We start from the raw sequence: 20,965 nt of genomic DNA on the forward strand, positions 1-20,965 counted from the left end.
CCCTCCGACCAGGGCAGCACACACACGGCAGCTTGCTTCGCTAAAGCCAGTGAGAGGATCTCAGAGGGACAGAAGTGATGTTCTGTAACATAATCACGGAATCAACATCGTCGTGTCACCTTTGCCTTATTGCGTTGCTTAGAAGTCATTGGTCTAACCGACATTGGAAGGAAATGGCAGGTGTGCACACCCAGTGGTGGCAGTTGTGGGAGGCCACCTTCATCTTCGACTCCCCGCTCTGTAGAGCTCAGGCTGAGCCTCACACTTTCCCAACTGCACCCCAGCAATTTGGAAGCTCCATCAGGTGTCTAATTGAGAAGCCTGATTTGGTATGGGGGATTTTCTGGGGGACCCTGATCCCGTAGCAGGTTTTTTTTCCAGCCAGAATTTCCAGTTGGTGATGAAAAGGATCAATCTGGGTCTTACCCCATTCCCACCCCTCACAGATCTGCCAAGGTGTTTTTCAGGTTAGATCCCTGATGGCTGCCTCACCATCCCCATTATGAGTAATGGTTCCAGGTAAGTTACCTGATTCTAGAGGTAATTAAGGCCAAACTATGGGATGGGCACCTGCTAGCACATCTATGCCCCCTGTGAGTGACACTTGGGTTAAGGAAGGAGCCCGTGGTCACACACCTAACCAGGAGAGAGCCTAGATCCAAAGCCCAGGTCCATCTCCAGAACCCAAGAGCCCACCTCCAAGGGGAGGTACTTCTATTCAAGGGTTCCTTCAAGGTTAAGTTTCCTCTGTTCTAGCCTGCAAGCATTTAGGAAAAAAGATGGGAGGTAATGGGCAGGGATCCCTGGGTGGCGCAGCAGTTTGGCGCCTGCCTTTGGCCCAGGGCGCGATCCTGGAAACCTGATATCGAATCCCACGTCGGGCTCCCGGTGCATTGAGCCTGCTTCTCCCTCTGCCTATGTCTCTGCCTCTCTCTCTCTCTATCATAAATTTAAAAAAAGGGGGGGGGGAGGTAATGGGCAACAGACAAAAAGTTTAATACTCCTGAGACTTCTTTGATGCAAATTCCTTACTCTTATTCAAAGGGCAGAGAACTCTCCATTCTAATTTTCTACGTTCCCCCCCTTATACGGTTTATTAGCAGAGTGGCCGTTTCCATAACTAACAACCACAGATTTCTTACCAAAGCCTCAGGCACAGAAGAGCTGTGGCCTTTGGTTTTCAGCTTCTGCATGCCTGTACACCCTTACTATTTAGGGGAATGCTTCCACAGTGAGGTCTTGTGGGGAGAGGTAGAGGCCCTCTCCCACATTACAAGCCAGAATGTCCCAGAATGACAAAAAGACTGTGCTCTTCTAGATGCACAGCAGAGAAGTTACTGGTTGCCTTAGGGCAGTAAGACGCAATTCTCTTATTTTGGCTAATCTGACACCCTGGCACCAGACTTTAAATCTGGACACACACGATCAGTGTAAGACGTGGCTGAGTGTCTAGCCATGGCACCCTGGTTTAGTGCCCATGCTGCCAAAAACATGTTCATCTCTGACATACATTGACAGAAGTAAAAATATTTATTTTATCATCTTCGGAATCTGGTCCCACAAAAAAGGCCAACAGTTTTTTCAGTTCATTGTCTTGACCCTTCGAAAAATAGATCTTTCAATTCAGAGGTAAGGTATGTTGATAAAAGCAAATTTAGAGGTGTGCTCAGATAAAATTATTTCTCATAAACCAGTAATACAGGCAACCCTAGGCTTCCAGTTCACTCAGAACTCCTTCTGTCATGTACAGTCTCTGAAGGAGAAAAGAAAGTAAGAGGTTGTCTGCAGACAAGGCACTTCAGAAACCACCACGGAGAAAACCCGAGTCCCCTGGGAACTGTGCTGACAGCCCCTGAGCCCAGACAGCTGTCAACAGACAGAAAAGCCGAACCCCCCACCTCCATGAGAACAGTTCCTCCGACTTTCCTGCTCAAACACTCTTCCACCTGGCTCCCAGAGCCTGCCTCAGCCCTGCATTGCCCACCTGGCCCACAAGACCCGGCAACCAGGCCACTTGGACGCCGCTTTCTGAAGCTCAGAGCAGTTCCTGCGGCAGACGGTGCGGAATGCTTTCAGAGGCCCCTGCTGGGCATCTTGCAGGAGCAGGCCCTTTTGCAAAGGCGAGTTAGTGCAGATCAGCACGTTAGCAAAGCAAATATTAAAATTTTTTAAAAAGCTAGTTAATACTCTTGATTTCCCTCCTGATTATCTGTTCGAGCTGCAGCCTATAAACCTGCCAGAAATCAGGAAGGAATCCCCCCGCTGAAGGCACCTTGAAGGAAGCGGCTACAGCCAGTGAGAGTGCAGAAAGCCTTCCTTCTGGACAGTGATCATGGGACACCTGTAACCACTGAGAAGGGCCCAGCTGAGGCCAGGCAGCACACTCAACCCCTTCTTTGGCTTTGGGGGCTTCTGTTTAATATGGATCGCAGTGATGGAAGCAGCAGTCTCAGAGTCTCTCATGTCAAGAGAGACAGGGACAGGGATACTGGAGCTTTTCTCCTCCTGTGTTCTGGCTGCACACTTGAATCCCAAGAAACACTGACATGGTGCCAATTTACTGCCTAACATGTCAATCTTTCAAGAAAGTCGGGTGAGGAGAGACAGTCACGCTCCAAACAGAAGCTGGCCAGGGAGTGCTTCGTCCTCCTTCCTTTGGCCCAGGTGAGGCGGCTCCTTTCCAGAAATTGTTATGAGGAAAAAGAAGGGTATGCTCAGATCAGAACTGGACCCAGCCTGTGCCTGGTTGAGTCTGACTGGAAGTCGACCTACAAAAGGAAAAAAAGGGAGAGGTGGGAGAGTTCAAATGCTTGAAAATACTAAGTCGATAAAACATGGCTTCTCTCTGGGCAGTAAGAGTTCCAAGAAGTCAGTCTCTGAATGTTCTAGAGCAGGGGTCAGCAAACTATAGCCCAGGAACCAAACCTAGTCCTCTGTTTCTGTAAATTAACTTTTTTTGGCACATATCCATGCCCATCCACTTACATACCACCTGAGGCTGCTTTTGAGCTATAAAAACAGAGTAGAGACCATAAGGTCTTTAGAGTCTAAATGATCTGCTAGCTGGTCCTCTACAGAAAACACATGCTGAGTCCTGTCCTACAGTCTATTCCTGTAAACAATGGTGCAGTAAGTTTCTAGCATCTCTTCACCTCAATTCCAAGGAAAGGCTTGAAATTTTATTGAGGCAGAGAAGGCAAGAGACCATGAGGCTGGACTAAGGCTAGAACCAAGATTAGCTCTCAGCCCGGTGTTCTGAGATAGCTGGGGCAAGAGTAAGGGACTGTGGGGTAGAGAAGAAGGGGGAGCTGCTACTGGGGACAAGCCAAAGGTGGCTGGAAGACCAGGAAGACTGACAGTGTACCCCAGGTCACCTAGCAGTAGAGATCGCAAAAAGCCTTCCGGAGAGAAGTATGGCACCCCAAGCAGGCACTGTGGGGCTCTGTCGCTGGCTGGCCTGAAAATATCCAAGTCAGAGCTGTGGCTCCAGACACCAGGAAAAAAGCATCTGGAGCAATCCCAGGTTTCTAGGGAAACCGCCCTGGCCCCAGTCCCACCACAAAAATGTGACCCTCCTCACCCTGCAGATTTGGTAAAGTCTCCCCAGATGTCGGTGGTGGCAGTAGTGGCAGGCTTGGGTTGTGGCCAGGACGTGGTGGCACCTCCTACTGATGTCCCCAAATCCGACGGTCAGAGAGAGAAGAAAAGGAGACACGGGAGTCAGAGATCTCTCTTTCTGGTGATCTCTGAAATCAGTCTCATGATTCCAGGTGGCTGAGAGAAACAGAGACCAGCTCTGGGACAAAAAACCCCAGTGAGCGGCCACATTTCTGCCATCTGCTCACGAGCCCTTGAGGGCTCCTGGAGAAAAGGGGAGGGGAGAGTGCCAGTAAGGATGAGTCCCACATCATTTGTCACTCATACCCGAAGCTGGCCTTGTAGTCCACTGCTCACGTTGGCAGTCTGTTTAAAATTTACTATCTCCTGCCCTGGCTCCTTGAATGGAGAATGCCCACCAACGATGCAAGGTCATCTTCACATAAAGCCCTCAATCCAGTGTCTGGATCAACTGAATGAAAAAGTTATGCTCCAGACATGTGCCAGGTGATGGGACCCAAGCTGGTAAGGGTTTGGGGAGAATCTCTTCATGGGGTGGAGGTGGGGCACAGTGGGACTGCTTCTGTGCTCCTCTGGCACCTCCCCCAGTGCCACATCCCTGGGAAAGGCCCTGTGCCCTCCGGCCTTCCACCAATTTGCTACTTCTAATCTGCTCTGGGCTGGGAGACCAGATAACATCAAGGCCCTCAAAGATTTAGTTTTACAGTTACCAAGTGCTTATCACTGTCTCATTCAGACCCGCTCACAGTCCCTGGGGGAGGACAGGCCAGGACCAACCACATGACTTCATGCGCTTCCCTCAAGTCTGTTTCCTTATCTCCCAAAAGGGGAGGATGACAGTGACTTCACAGAACCGGTTTATGCTATAGGAGTTAACAGTGGAATGCACGTGCCGGTGGGAATGGCCACATCAGTGTTACGACACCTGACAAACACTTAGTGTTTTAGTGTTAAACACTAAACACTCCTTAAGTGTTACCCACGGATGAGCTCATTTGATCCTCACCAGAAATCCACACTGTAGGTACCATGACTGCCCCCATCCTCCAGATGAGAACACTGAGCCACAGCGAAGCAGGCCCTCTTCTGCCTACCACACAACCGATAAGCTACAACCAGAACTCGCCCAGTCCAGTTTGAAAGCATATACGAAGCGCTCAATGAATGGTGCTCTTTGTGGCTCCTTATTTGACCCCGAAACACTAATTGCTTGTTTTGTACATTAAAATGTAAGCCCTTCAGTGGAGCCTGGGGGGCTCAGTCAGGTGTCAGTCCACAGGCTCAGGTCAAGATCTCAGGGTTCTCAGGGTTGAGATCCAGCCCCACATCAGGCTCTCCCCTCCAGGTGGAGTCTCTCTGAGAGTCTCCCACTGCCCCTGCCCATGCCTGATCTCTCAAAATAAAGAAATGAAATCTTAAAAAAAAAAAAAAAAAGAACGCAAGCCCTTGAGAGAACTTGTGCTGTACTTGCAGCTTTCCCAGGGCCTAAAACCTAAAACACTGCCTGGCACATAACAGATACTCTGTATTAGCTGTTAAACATGCACCAGCAACTGAGGGATGGCCTGAAATAGTGGCTCTCAGACCTTGGTGAGCTTACAAATAACATTAAAAACGCAGATTCCTGTCCATGTCCCTGGTGATGTCAAGGTAGGTGGGCCTGTTACCTCACTCTGAGAAGCAATGCTCAAAGAGCAGTTCCTGGTGCCAGGGTGCGGGCTCGCTGACTCCTACTCCTGCCCACTCGTGAGCGGGAATTCCCCACAGGGCTGAGGTTGGAAGCCTGACCTCCAGATGGGGAAGCCAATGTCCACACCCATAAGAGAAAGAAAGCAGGCTTCCTGCCTAGATCCTGACACACACCCCCAGAAACTGGTGAGACCGGTGTGGGGAAACTGGGGTGGCAACAAGCCCCCAGCCTAGGGAAGCCAAGGGAATGGGCTAGCTCCCCAGCACTATCAGTAGCTGGTACTGGGCACTGAGCTTCTGGAATCCCAGGGTCTCCAAAAGCTGTTTCTTACACCTCAGAACAAGCACCCAGCATAGTGTGCTGGGGGAGTGGCCTCTCAGCTCCCCAGCACCTTGCTAGGGAACTTGCTCCAACCTAAATTCCCCATTTTATTTCCCACTACCTAACTTGGCATACTTATGCTACATCCATTTCTCTACACACACCAGGTATTTAAAAATCTGAGCCTTATTCGAAATCTTCTGTCTGGAACACCAAACATCTTCTGCCCCAGTCTCCTTCCTTCTAGACCCACCTCAATGCCACCTTTTCCATGGAGCCTCCCCACAACATATTGGCTGGAAGTATATGGACCCATACATTTGGTCTTTGTGTCTAGGATCTGAGCAGACAGTGTCTCTATCACCCACCCTCTCAACCAACACTGAGCAGCCTCTGAGAACCAAAAACTCATGTGCTGATGATTTCGCAGCAAATCAGTGTCACAACAAAAAAGCCGCAGCCCCTGCCCATCAGGAGTTGACAGAGGCACTGAAGGGGTAAGTGGCAGGTATCAGGACACAGAGAAACCCCTGACCCAGTCTGGGCAGGATCACATACAGGTGCCAAATGATAGATAGTGTGAATGAAGGAGGGACCACCATGGGGCACCAGCTGCCAGCAGGGAGAAGAACCCACCACTGTGGGGTTAGCAGCAAGTATAGTCACTCCTGAGCACTGACCTGAACTGGGAGCAACTGCTGTCTGGACGACGGGGGCGCCCCAGACAACTGCTCCCCAGGGGGAGGGATCAGGGTGGAGGTTTTCCCCCCTGGGGGCGGGGGAAGCAGGCTCAGTCCTCCTGTGCTTGCAGGCCGTGCTCGGGGAGTCCCAGCTGCTCCTTCCTTCTTCTTCATGTTCTGAAAAGAGAAAAGGAATGCAAACCAGTCAGTTCTGCTGGGGTCCCCATGCTTATCGGAAAGCCCCACAAAGAGGGCCAAGGTGGCCCTCAAGCCCCAAATATCTATATAACCATCTGGTCAAGAGCTATCCAGCACCCTCTCTGTGGTGAGCTGTGTTCAATACTTCACAATTCTAGAGCTACCCCAAATATATCTAATTTGAAAACTCAGCACTGGGTTCATTAATCATCAGGGAGATACAAATTGAACCACAAACGAAAACTAGTGCTATACCATTACACACCCACTAGAATGGCTACAAGCTAGATCATCAAGTACTGACAAGGAAGTAGAACCAGCACACTCACTCATGCGCTGCTGGTGGGAGTGTAAACAGGGAAAACTACTTGGAAAACTCTCTGGGAGAATCTAGAGCTGAACACGTGCACGAAAAGACATGCACTTGGGAGATTCACAGCCGCACCATTTGTCATAGCTCCAACCTTGCAATTACCCCAATGTCCATCGTTGCTTAAACAGTAACACGGGGGGACGACGACAAGCCTGGGTGGCTCAGCTGGTTAAGCGTTTGACTCTTGGATTCAGTTCAGGTTGTGGGCTCGAGCCCTGAGATGGGCTCCATGCTCAGTGTGGAGTCTCCTTAAGGATTCTCCCTCTGCCTCTACCCCTCCCCTGCCCTCAAATAAATCTTAAAAGAAAAAAGAAAAAAAACTAACACTGGGACACATTCTCATAATGAAATATGCCACCACAGTGACAATGGACAAACTAGATGCAACAAATCAGGAGCTCTCACAAATGCTACACTGGGTAAAGCAGCCATACACAGTAGAGTACAAACTGGCAGGATCCATTCATAAAAACTGAAAAACCAAATCTAGGGCATTCAACCTCAGGACCAGAATGGTGATAATCAATGCCTCTTGATCTGGGGGCTAGTTTGCATGGGTACATTTGGTTTTCAAAAATCCACAGATTTCTACATTTATACTGTGTGTACTTTTCTGTATGCATATTGTACTTCCATAAAACATTAAAACAAAACAAAACAAAACAAAAACAAAAACCTGAGCCCCAATGGGAAACCAGTGCAAGTTATAAAGATGAAGACACAGTTTCCACCTTGTAAGGAGCAGTAGCTTAATCCAATGTTAACGCCAGAGTCCTCAAGTCAGAAATCTCAAAACCCTCAGTGAGTCCAGCTGTGCTGGTTATTTCCAGCTCTACAACCTGGGCAAGTCCCTTAAACTCTCCAAGGCTCAATTTCCTATAAAGTGGCAGAATGTTCATAGAAGTGCCTAAAAATTCATAGAATTTATAGAAGTGCCTAAAAACACACTACCTGGCACACAGCTGATGCTCATTAAATGTTAGTTTCCTCCCAGCAAGAGAGGAATCACATCCCAACCAGTCCAGTGGACATGACCTGTATTTTCTCTTAAGGGCCAGTTGGCCAACGTCAAGGGTCCCAAATCACCAGCGTGAAGCAGAAAAGAGGAGAAAGAGATAGTAAATAAAGAGTAAGTAAAGAAGAAGAGCATTATATTAAGGTTACACAGTTTCTTCCAAAAACATTTCCATTTGGTCTTGGTTCCCCAAAATCACCTCCAACCCCATTCCCTGTAGCCAGGTGAGGACCAAGTTTTGGCCACCAGCCCAGCCCTACCTTTTCCCATTCTCAACAGGAACTGACAATGGGAAACCCAGATGCAGGGCAACTCAGGATGAAGACACGGGGTGTCAGGACACCACCAGCAGCAGCAAAAGCTGCCCATGACTCCCAGCACCCATCTCAATACCTTCTGGCCCAGAGCTCTCCCAAATCTTCCTTCCTCGAGATGCCAAGCCATGGGGCAGCTGATCCCCATTCTAACAGCCTGGTCAAAAACGCCAGCTCCGGCAACAAGCGAATAATGCTCCTTTTCAACTCAGAGAGGCTTTGCACATGCTGTTCCCTCTGCTTGACCACCCCCTTTCCAACTTCCTTACAGGTCACTTCTTCCAGGAACCCTTCCTTGCTTCCCCTGCGGGCTGCATGCCCCTCCTCTAGGAGCTCCCAGCACCGAGCGCATCCCCTCCCCTGCCAAGTTGTGGTCACATCTCGTCTCATCCATCTCTGTTTAACTCTGAGCTCCAAGAGAGTAGAGCTGTCTCATTCACCGCCAGCACGGGACCTGGCACGAGGCAGCTGCTCCACAAACATATGTTCAACTGATGGAACTGAACTGTGGGAAAGAGGGGTGAGCTCTGGGCCAGGCTTGGGTACTGGCTGACAAAGACAAGTGAGTATGGGACTCACCGCGATGTTGAGCTTGATAGTCTGGCCCTCTTTGAAGCCTAGGTCCAACTTGGGGCCCTGGTCTGGGTTCTGGGCTTGTTTTGCAAATTCACACTGCTGTTTCACCCACCTGAGAGGACAGGAAGAAAAAGGTGAGGATGAGGCCAGGTGCCCTGCATTCACCTCCCTCACTCCACCCCTACCTGCCATCGGTCCAGGACAAAGCATTTAAGTGGCAGAAAGAGCCCACGCAGGGGGCTTGAGTAGTGGGCCTGAATTCAAATTCTGACTTTGTGGGGATACCTGGGTGGCTCAGTGGTTTAGCGCCTGTCTTTGGCCCAGGGCATGATCCTGGAGTCCCGGGATCGAGTCCTGCATCAGGCTCCCTGCATGGAGCCTGCTTCTCCCTCTGCCTGTGTCTCTGCCTCTCTCATTCTCTCTCTCTCTCTCTCTCTCTCTCTCTTTCTCTGTCTCTCTCATTAATAAATAAAATCTTTAAAAACAAAAACAAATCCTGACTCTGACACTAACTAGCTGCACGCACATCAGTTTCCTCATCAACAAAATGGGATGGCAATTTTCTGTCTTAAAGACCGCTATGAAAATTCAGTGACCTCATTTATGTAAAAGAAGGTCCTGACACTGCTCTTCAGGAAATATGAGAACCTGGCCCTCTCCTCCTCAGCACCCGGCATGAGAACCAAGACAATGTATCCACATCCCGCACCTAAGGACTCATAAAGTAGATGGTGAGACAAGACAGATGTCCAGAAAGTAGAGGGCAACACAAAGGTTGTCCCCAACCCTCCAAACAATAGCCATCCAGGAGCCACCTGGGCGGGGATACCAGGCCAGGAAAGAGCCAGAGGTGTCCACGAGAGAGGCTGCACACTCTCCAACTTGCCAGCAGCCAGAAAGGGAGGCCTACAGGTGGCAAGGGGGCAGTCTCTCCTGCCCTGCCCCTTAGCTTTAGAAAGGACTCCCAGGACATCCGGATGGCAGGAGCAGCACCACTTATTGCATCACGGAGGAACAGGTTCAAGAAGGCCACATGTGCCTCCCACGGACTCTGGCTCCTCCAGTGCCTGGTAAGGGAAGAGGTATGGCACCTCAGAGGTTGGGCCAGCTGACCACTGAGAGATGGGTCCGGGGCAGAGAGGACTTGAAGGTAGAGAAGGCAGCCGGCCCCAAAGGAGCAGTGAGTTTCCCTGAGGCTGCTAGCAGACAAATCCCAAGCAGCCACCTGGGTAGCCTAGGCTGGGAAACCATTCCGTCCCTGGAAAGAAGGGAGGAGGCTTAAGCATGTGTCCTAGAACCACTCACTTGAAATGGTCCTGCAACGCAACATTGAAGTCAAAGGCATCGCCTCGGTCCCCGAAGCCAATTCCAATAAATGCCCGGCGTCCTGGAGGACAACACATGATTAATCCCATTTGCCAGAGGAAACCCTTCTCACCGAGGGGAACCACCACGCCTCACACGCACCATTTCCATCTTCGATGCGGATAACAAAGTATCTGCTGGAATCGGTCACGCTCTCCACAGCTGTGCCAGGAAACTGGTCCACCGGGGCCTGAGCAAAGAGCTCCCCTGGAAGCACAAGTTAGGGTGAGCCTTGAGCCCCCTTCCAGCTGAATTTTCTATCATACCACTGGGGCCTTTTCCCTGAAAGGCAGACAGGCAAACCTTACTCTGGGGTTCAAATCAAATCCATTCTGATGGACAGACCTATAACCTAAGAAAGGTTGAAGTCAGGGGGTGGCCTAGAAGTCAGATACAGTCCACTTTTAATATTCTTAACTTAATTGCCAAACTTTTCAAAATCAAATTACACGTAAAATAATCCAGATTTCTGGCTTCTCTTACAATCCAAAGCTCTAGCAATGCTGGAATTCCATTCCCCCGGGAGCACTGGGGTAGCGCCTACCTTCCTACACCCGAGAGCCCAGGAGCAGGCAGGCCCTGGTCCAGGTACCTGAGACAGGACTGTAGGGGAACCCAGTGGCACCCACAGAAGAATCTGAAGCAGCTGAGACAGGGCAAGAGGGCCAGTGGTTTTAAAAGGAGCCCCTGGCAAACACACCCCTTGCCACTCCAGCTCTCTATCCCCAGGACAGCACACACCCTTGGGAGCGTTCTAGACTCGCATCACTTCAGCAGGTGCTGACCTCTCTTCACGCTTTTAGTACTCGATCAAGGCTTCTCTACTCAATGCTGTGGTTCACAAGTGATTGTGCAATCGAGGCTGAACTGAATCCGAATCAGTGGCCCTACAGTCTATAGCCTCTTTTTTTTTTTTTAAAGATTTTATTTATTTATTCATGAGAGACACAGAGGGAGAAGCAGGCTCCCTGCAGGGAGCCCGATGGGGACTTGAACCCAGAACTCTGTGATCACGCCCTGAGCCAAAGGAAGATGCTCAACCCCTGAGCCACCCAGGCGTCCCAAGTCTAACGCTTCTTGATAATTTTTCTGCCCCACCCCCTTGTTTGGTCCCTGGGATTCTGGGACTCACCTGAATGCCTTTGGCCTAGAGCAGTGATTCTCAACCTGGGGCGATTTTGCTCCCTCTCCCCTCAAGGGACATGTGCCAACGTGTGGAGACATTTTTGGTTTTTGCAACTTGGGGGGCTGCTACTGGCATCTGGTAGATAGAGCCAGGAATGTTGCTACATATCTGAAATCTGACTTGACAGCCCACAATATTCCCCTGGCCCAAATGCCACTGGCACTAAAGCTGAGAAGCCCTGGCCAAGGAGTGCAGAGAGACAAACAAGACCGAGCAGGGATGACCCTGCGTGGAAAGCATCCCGGGGTGGCTCCTGCATGGCAGCTGTGGTTCTAACTAGGTGATCCCCTTTTTTTTTTTTTTTTTTTTTTAAAGTTTTGTTCTTTTTTATTTTTTATTTTTTAAATATTTTTTTTTCAATTTTTATTTATTTATGATAGTCACAGAGAGAGAGAGAGAGGCAGAGACATAGGCCGAGGGAGAAGCAGGCTCCATGCACCGGGAGCCTGATGTGGGATTCGATCCCGGGTCTCCAGGATCGCGCCCTGGGCCAAAGGCAGGCGCCAAACCGCTGCGCCACCCAGGGATCCCAGGTGATCCCCTTAAAGTCCACTTCCAAGGCCCCCAGAAAATAGGTGTTGCCATCCCATGTGAGATCCCCTGGGACACCCCAGCAAACCTCACAGCCAGGGTTCTCTGGCCTCATCATAGCAGCCAATACCCAGCCAGCCCCACACTGCAGAACAGATCGATGCTTTAGGTCACCTTGCAGTTCACAAAGCAACTGGATAAATGTGGGCTCACTTCGTATTTCCAACAATCTTGTGAAGTATGAACTCATATGATCCCCATTGCAAAAGGAGGCCGAGGCACTAGAGGTCATGTGGCTCGCCCCAGGTCTCACAGCTTGGACACAAGAGATGCAGTTCTAAGAGGCAGCCGGTTTTGCCTATGATGTGCTTCAACCAAGAAAATCTCTACATGTTAGAGAAAAATAAATGACCGAATGCCATAATGTCCAGCTCAGCAGGAGCTGTGTCCAATCCCTGCTCTGGGGGCGGGGGCTCTTTCAGGCCGCACTGCTCCCCACAGCTCACCAGAGGCCCTGGTGGCACATGACTTCCACACACATTTCCCCTAAGGTGACATCTGCCAGCTGACCCCAACACAGCCCAGCTTGGCTTGTCCTCTCACCAAAGAAAGAGCTGAGCAGGGCAGCTTCCAGCAGCTTCAGTTAATGGGTGTGGTCAGTCTGGGGAATTACATTTAGTTGATAAACAGAATTCCCGTTAAGAGGCAGAGCTCAAGAGCGGAGGGTTGTGCGTCTCCCTCCCCCACTCCCAGCTGATCTTCAAGGCAACTCTGGGGCTTCGTATCTGGGACCAACCTGCAGGTCTCCTCTCCCTGGATTCCAAAACTAGTATTTTCTTAAGCACGTCCCCCTCACCCCCCACCAAAGACAGGTGCTTGATAGGAAATACTCCCTTTTACACCTGAAGACAGTGCTTTCTACAATTAAAGGTGGGGGGAATGGAGGCAGCTTAGAGGTACAGTCAGGCCTTTCATTTCCAGGATCAGTTCCCATGACCCATATGGACAGGCCGGGGCTGCTGCCGCTCCCTTCACAAAGTAGGAGTTTGGCATCTCAGCCCCACAGGGGCCTCCCTTGCCTTTACCTGAGGTCCTGTCCTCCAGCTTGATGTAGGCCACCTGCCCTTTTGCAGTGATCCGCAGCCGGCCACTCCATGATGGCTGGTCCAGCTGCCACTCCGCGGCCCTAAGGGGACAAAAATCATTGAGCCTCTGCTAGAGGCTCCTGCTCCACCGCTCTAGCGCTGGGGATGGGAATGAGAAGGGCAAGTGGGCTGCTTGCTTGTGACCAGAGACTGGCAAACTTTCTCTGAAAAGGGCCATCCAACCTCAGTCACAACTGCGCACTCGGTTGTCGTAGAGTAAGGGCAGCCATTGACAGTACCTGCATGTGCTGGTGCTTCACATATTTTGACTGTTTTCTACTGAGTGTGACTATTTCAGTGCAACCTGCTGGACCCTAAAAACCTAAATTTCAAATAACCTTCACATTACGAAATGTCCCTTTTTTTAAATGCTCCCCAACTATTTAAAAACATAAAAACCATTCTTAGCTTGGGAGGCACACAAAAACAGGGTGGGTCACCGTTTGCCAACCCCAGTTCTAGACTACAGATACTTTTTCTCAAAAGTAGGACTTCCAGTTTTCTCCCAGTAAAAGCAGCAGCTCCTGGGCCTGCTGCTTAAGACGCTGCCAGGCTGCAGCGGCCGGAGTGACCATTTGACCAGAGACGATCTTCGAGGAAAAGTGGAGAGGGCGCAATCATTAGCAGAAAAGAGAAAAGGACAGCAACCATACGTGTGAGAAAAACGAATGGGTGTCCGAGAAATATAACCTCAAAGGTGCCCCAGGCCAAAAGAACCCCAGGAAACCACGGACTTATCACAAAAGCTTCTTTCGGGGCTTTTAAAGCAGTAACTTCACATTTTACTTCTAAGAAGCAGTTTGGCAAAACCCCCAACTGGCAAGAACCTTGGGTGTTTTCAAGAGGCTTTCCTTGGAAGTCCCTAAGCCTAAGTCAGGACGGCGAGCCATACCACTGGCTGTGGACGCAGGCTGTTTTCAAGGCCACACGAAGGCAGGCGCTCAAGTCACAAGTCAGCAGACTCGGTTTCAGTTCCTCTTACTGGGGCAACACAAGCCTTAGATCCAAGCTAAGAGGAGCTCTGGGGGTCAAGTGCTTCCTCTGTGGGAAACCAGCCGGCCCGGACACTTGGGAACCTCACCCTGAGCGGGGCCAGGAGGCACCAAACCCAGCCCACTGGCAGGGGTCATCGCAGTAGGCTGACCATCCCCGGTCTGGTGTCCCAGCTCCACCTTGCTAACTGTTTCTCTTGTCGCTTCCACACTACTCTTAAGTCACACCACGGGCGTAACAGGTGTTCACTGAAATAGTCTGTCTAGAAAATCAGCTATGGGTCTGTGTTAACAGGCCTGGAAAGTAACAAGAGGCCAGATGGGCGGATGCTGCACCTTCCTGCGGTGCGGGCCAATCCTGTATTTCCAAATGGCTGAGACGAATGGGGCTTTGGAGAGCGACCCCCCCCTCCATCCCCATCCCCACCCCCTCCATCCCCATTCTCCCTCCATCCCCATCCCCCTCCAGCCACCCCCCATCCCCACCCTCCACCCCATTCCCCCTCCATCCCCATCCCCACCCCCTCCATCCCCCTCCACCCCATCCCCATCATCCCAGCCACCCCCCATCCCCCTCCATCTCCATCCCCCCTCCATCTCCTTCCCCACCCCCATCATCCCAGCCACCCCCATCGCCCCTCCATCCCCCTCCATCTCCATCCCCCTCCATCTCATCCCCCTCCATCTCCATCCCCACCCCCACCCCCATCATCCCAGCCACCCACCCCATCCCCTCATCTCATCCCCCTCCATCTCCATCCCCACCCCCCACCCCCATCATCCCAGCCACCCCCATCCCCCCCTCCATCCCCCTCCATCTCCACCCCCATCCCCACCCCTCCACCCCATCCCCTCTCCATCCCCACCCTCCACCCCCATCCCCATCATCCCCAGCCACCCCCATCCCCCCTCCATCCTCCCTCCATCCCCATCCCCCCTCCCATCCCCCCTCCCTCCCCCACCCTCCACCCCATCACCCCCATCCCCACCCTCCACCCCCATCTCCACTCCGACCCAGGGGCACAGAATAGCCACAGACCACGCCGTCTGTAACAGGTGCACCTCTTTCTCTCTTTCCCAACGCTTGGTGACAGAGGGCAGGCAGGACCGCAGGCAGCGCGCGGTGCGAGGCCGCGGCCTTGCGTCCCCTGGGCGCTCCCGCCCCGCCTCCTCCGGCTCCTCCGCCGGCTCCTCCGCGCGCACCTCCGCGGGCACCTCCGCGGGCACCTCCGCCGGCCTCGCGGGTCAACGGCCCCGGCAGCGGCGCCTCCCGGCTCGGGCCCTCCGCTCGCCGCCCCTGCGGCCGCTCCCCCGAGGCCGGCGGGTCTGGGTCTCCCTCCCCGCTCTGGCGTCGGGCCGGGCGCCGCCGTCCTCCCACGGTCACCTGTAGCCACGGTTGGTGGCCCGCGGCGGGATGCGGTAGACGTGCACCTCCGGCTTCACGCAGAGCACCGACTCGTACTCGCCCTCCTCCATCTCGACGCCGGGGCCGCCGGACTTCCGGCCCCTTCCCCCCGCGGGCCGGAAGCGCCGCCGCTCTGTGACCCGTCGGGCTAGAGCGGCGGCGAGCGGGCCTCGGCTGGCCGGCCTCCCGCGCGCCCCCTGCTGGCGGCTCCGGCGCAAGACACGCGGCGGCCGGACCGGACCCCGGAGGCCTGGGGTCCCCTGCACGCCTGCGCCTGCGCCCGGGGCCCAGCTGCATCCACCTGCAGCGCTCGCCCTGAAGCCACTGTCTCCTCCAGCCTGTGCTACCCTGGGCTCCACCTGAACGTCCTTCCTTCTCCCGACTCTATTTTCTTTCTTTTTTCCCTTTTTTTCCTTTTTTTATTTCCTTATTTTTAATGATTTTATTTATTTATTCATGACAGATACATGGGGGGGGGGGGGGCAGAGACACAGGCAGAGGGAGAAGCAGGCTCCATGCAGGGAGCCCCACGTGGGACTCAATCCTGGATCTCCAGGATCACACCCTGGGCCACCCAGGGATCCCCAGCCTTCTCCTGACTCTAGAAGGTTCCACGAGACCATGTGTCCAGGGCACAGTGTGGCCTCGACTCAACAAAGAGCAAAGTCTACCAACATAAATCATGAAAAAAGAATCCCAGTCCTAACTTGGATTTGTCACAGGATGTCACGGGGGAGGCATTCTGTTCAACCACAGGGAAATTCCCAAAATCTCTTCTCCTGTACCATTCTCTCATTCATCCAGAACTTTTTTCATCGTCCCCAACAGGAACTCTGTACCCATGAAGCGATAACGCCCCCTTCCCCCAAGCCTCCCCCCACCTCTATTCTGCTTTTGTCTCTATGAAATCACCTATTCCAGCTACCTCCTATAAGTGAACCACAGTGTCTGCCCTTGTATCTGGCTTATCTCACTATTATGTTTTCAAGGCTCCTCCCTGTCATAGCATCGATCAGAGTTTTTCATTCCTTCCGACGGCTCAGTGATCTTCCAATCATGTGGATATTTCACGTGGTGTTTATCCACTCATCTGTTGATGGACATTTGGGTTCTTTCCACCTTTTGGCTACGGGGAATAATAATGCTGCTATGTTTGAGTCCCCATTTTCGATTCTCCCCAGGGTCTATCTAGAAGTGGATTTGCTGGGCCATGTGGTAATTTTATGTTTAGCCTTTTGAGGAACTACCAAACTTTTCCATGGTGGCTGCCCCATCCTACGTCCCCACGGCTATGAACAAGGGTTGCGATTTTTTCACACTTCACCAGTGCTTATTTTCCATTTCTTTGACCACAGCCGTCCTGGTGAGTGTGACGTTAACTTCTCTTCATGTGAATTGATTTAACCTCTAATTTCAACTTTGCTTATTACCCTGATTCTCTCAAAGAAGAAATTGAGATATGCACCAGAAAATGAGATTCTTCTTCCTTCTTCTTTTTTGATGTTGCCTCTCATCTTCCTAAAGTCCTGGAGTGGCAAAGACACCCTCCCCCCTGCTGCCGCACATTCCCACCATTCGGTTTATAGGACTGCTCTCCCACCAGACTGTGAGCCTCTTGAATGTGGGACCCCGTCCCTGCCATCTGTGGACCCTGTATTCAGCAACACAGGTTTTGGCACAGTGTAAATGCTCAGTGAGTGAATGAGTAAATGTGTGTGTGTGTGTTCAATTGGCTACATCCCAAAACCAAGGAGCAATTTGGGGATGGGCCACCGCATTTTCTCTTTCACGCTCTGACTCCTTGCATCAGTACATGCTGAACCTCACAGGGGAAGAGCAGGTATCCGAGGAATGAAGCACCTGGACTCATTTAGATTTAGAGAACTTCCGGCTGGAAGAGCATCTAGGACCAGCTCTCGAGAGCTGAACTTTGGGCATGGTGTCCACAATCAGCACCAAGCTCCATCATTTCCATTCTGGAGGCCAAGCAGCGTGAAGACAGCACATGGTGACTTGGCCCCTCCATGTGGCTGCCACAGGTAGGAAGGCTTCCTCTCACGAACCTCGAAGGGAATCCTCACTCCGAGCCCAGGGCAGCCAGGCCTTACAGAGCACCTGCAATTCCGTTCAGTCTCATATATGCTGGGTGTGGGATGCTGGGGCCATAGAGGTGAAGCCAGCCCAGCTCCAGCTCCCATCAAGTTCACAGCCCAGAGGACACAGAGAGGAAAAGAGTCGTTTCCAACGCACAGCAGGAAGTGCTATGATGGAGGAATTCTGTGGGTGCCAAGAGAGGAGAGAGATCCAGCTTAGCCTGGGGAAGTCAGGGAAGGCTCTCCAGAAGAGGTTACAGTGACATGATAATCTCTGTGAGGTAGGCAGAGCAAAGATAATATCTCCATTGTGTAGTGGAGGCCGCTGACACTGTGACAAGCCCCAGGGAAACCACACTGTCCTCGAGTTGGGGAGGTCAGAGAGTCCCTGGCCTTATTCTCAAACACACACCTCATAGCGGGACATTCCTGAAATGCACCCCTAGACCTCTGCTGTGAGAATAGTTGGACCTATCACCTACTCCTGGGTTAATTACATTCTTTACCAAGCAAATTCAATGCAACCCAACAGACACAGAGTATAGGCTAAGACAGAGCATGACGCCCATTCCAAGCATGAGGAGGTGAGAAGGGAGGCCAAATCTTGCTGATTCACCCAGTTGTTCTCTGGTAGGTCCAGGGCCAAGTTGGGGTTTTGATGTGGACAGCTGTCCTTGGTGGCCTCATATATATAATAGATCACCTATCAACTTTGTCTGCTGTATTTTTCTTCCATCATAGACATTTCTCTTTTTTATATTTTTTTAATTTTATTTATTTATTCATGAGAGAGACACACACACAGAGGCAGAGACACAGGCAGAGGGAGAAGCAGGCTCCACACAGGGAGCCTGACATGGGACTCGATTCCGGGTCTCCAGGATCAGGCCCTGGGCCAAAGGCAGCACTAAACCTGCTGAGCCACTGGGGCTGCCCCCATCATAGACATTTCTAAGAGAAACTCCCCCATTTCTCAGATGGGGAAACCGCTTATAAAAGGGCACTCAATAACAAAACAATCTTGAAAAAGAATAAAAGGGAAGAACTCACACTTCCTGGTTTCAATGCTTACTACAAAGCTACAGTAATCAAGACACTATAGCACCGAAATAAGGCTGGATGAATAGAGCAATGGAAGAGAATTCAGAATCCAGAAATAAACCCTTACATTTACAGTCAGTTGACTTTCCAGAAGTGTGCCAAAAACAAGTTGGTAGAGAAACAATAATCTCTTCGGCATATGATGGGGAGATATCCACATGCAGAAGAATGAAGTTGGATCCCTACCCCACACCATATACAGAATGAATTAAAAATGGATCCCAGACCTAAGTGTAAGAGCTAAAACTACACAATTTTTTAAATCCATTTGTTTTTTTTTAAAGATTTTTTATTTATTCATAGAGACACACAGAGAGGCAGAGACACAGGCAGAGGGAGAAGCAGGCTCCATGCAGAGAGCCTGATGTGGGACTCGATCCAGCGTCTCCAGGAATCACACCCTGGGCTGCAGGCGGCGCCAAACTGCTGCGCCACTGGGGCTGCCCAAAACTACACAATTTTTAAAAGAAAACACAGACCTAAATCTTCATGACCTTGGGTTTATGTTCCAATAAAAAAGAATCTAATGGGTTCCTAGAAATGACACTAAAAGCCCAAGCAACAAAAGACAAAATAGATAAGACTTCAATAAAATTTAAAACTTTTGTGCGTCAAACGACAAAAAAGTAAAAATACAGTGCAAATCATGTGAGAAAAATTTTGCAAATTATATACCTGATGAGGGACTTACATCTAGAATATATAAAGAGGGGCACCTGGGTGGCTCCATGGTTGAGCGTCTATGACCTGAGCCCAAGGCGCCCAGGTGCCCTGGAGCAGAAAAAAATCTTAAACTGACTCCACCCTGAGCATGGAGCCCAATGCAGGGCTTAATTTCATGACCCTGGGATCATGACCTGAGCTGAAACCAAGAGTTGGATGCTCAACCAACTGCACCACCCAGGACCCACCCCCCCCCAACATAAAATCTTTTAAAAAACAATAAATAAAGAAAAATGCTAGGGATCCTGGGTGGCGCAGCGGTTTGGTGCCTGCCTTTGGCCCAGGGCGCGATGCTGGAGACCCAGGATCGAATCCCACGTCGGGCTCCCGGTGCATGGAGCCTGCTTCTCCCTCTGCCTGTGTCTCTGCCTCTTCTCTCTCTGTGTGACTATCATAAATAAATAAATTAATTAAAAAAGAAAAATGCTCCATCTCATCAGCCATGAAGGAGATGCCAATCAAAACCTCGATGAGATACCATCTCGTACCCACACCCACTAGGACTGGCTAGAATTAAAAGAGGCAGGTAATAACAAGTGTCGGTCAGGATGTGGGGGAGTTGGAACCCTCGTACACTGCAGTTGGGAACGTGAGTGAAATGATGCAGCTCCCTCGGAAAACAATCTGGCATTACTCTTGGGTAACCAAAGAGGTGGGAGGCTCTTACACTTAGGTCTAGGATCCATTTTTAATGGATCCCCTAACGGTCCCCTAACTCTATGTTTAGCCTATGTCCCAGCAATTACTCTCCTAGCTACATATTCAGGAGAAATGAGAACATATATTTACACAAAAATCTATACCTGAATGTGTATAGCAGCGTTTTTCACAATAGCCAAAAAGTAGAAATGCACAAATGTCTATTAACTGACTGAATGGGTATATAAATGTAGCCTGTTGGCCTTAAAAGGAAACGATGAATACAGGACACAACGTGGATGAATCCCAACAACATTTTGCTAAGTGAAAGGAGCCAGTCACCAAGCACCACGTATCGTGTGACTCCAAGTATATGAAGCGTCCAGAATAGGCCAACCTAGAAGAGAGTAGATCAGTGGTTGCCGAGGGCCGGGGGTGCGGCAGGGAGGATGGAGGTGATGGCTACGGGCCTGAAGCTTCTTTTTAGGGTAATGAAAACGTTCTGATATTGAGGTGATGCGCAAACAAAGCTGTGAACCAAAGGCTGAGGCACCGAGCGCCTGAAAGAAGGACGGGGCCTCTGTGGGCCAGCCAGCCCCCTCCACTCTGTCCTCAGGTTCCAAGCCCTTCTACGACAGTGGGGCGGGGGGCGGGGGCGTCCCTTGTTCAGATTCCCACAGTTTCTTTTTTTTTTTTAATTTTTTAATTTTATTTATGATAGTCATACAGAGAGAGAGAGAGAGGCAGAGACATAGGCAGAGGGAGAAGCAGGCTCCATGCACCGGGAGCCCGACGTGGGATTCGATCCCGGGTCTCCAGGATCGCGCCCTGGGCCAAAGGCAGGCGCCAAACCGCTGCACCACCCAGGGATCCCTCTCACAGTTTCTAAGCTCCAGATGGGGACAGAAGAGGGCTGGATCGCTTCTGGAGCCTCTGCCCCCATAAAACGTCAGCTTGCGGAATCCTGGGGCCCGAGGTTCTGAGGTGGAGACAGTGGACA

At 51.2% G+C, this 20,965-nt stretch overlaps 1 protein-coding gene across 1 annotated transcript; it reads right to left on the reverse strand.

Moving 5' to 3' along the window:
- Nucleotides 1–1,511: 1,511 nt before the first annotated feature.
- On the reverse strand, nt 1,512–15,546 carry NECAP2 (NECAP endocytosis associated 2). The gene is given in 9 exon segments (XM_025447216.3): nt 1,512–2,768; nt 3,581–3,665; nt 6,310–6,351; nt 6,354–6,486; nt 8,789–8,897; nt 10,091–10,172; nt 10,253–10,357; nt 12,953–13,053; nt 15,389–15,546. Coding segments are annotated over 9 exon segments (798 nt in total). The 5' UTR covers nt 15,481–15,546; the 3' UTR covers nt 1,512–2,719.
- Between the last annotated feature and the right edge of the window lie 5,419 nt (nt 15,547–20,965).

Source organism: Canis lupus, chromosome 2 (assembly GCF_003254725.2).
Source record: "Canis lupus dingo isolate Sandy chromosome 2, ASM325472v2, whole genome shotgun sequence".
NCBI classification, from domain to species: Eukaryota; Metazoa; Chordata; class Mammalia; order Carnivora; family Canidae; genus Canis; species Canis lupus.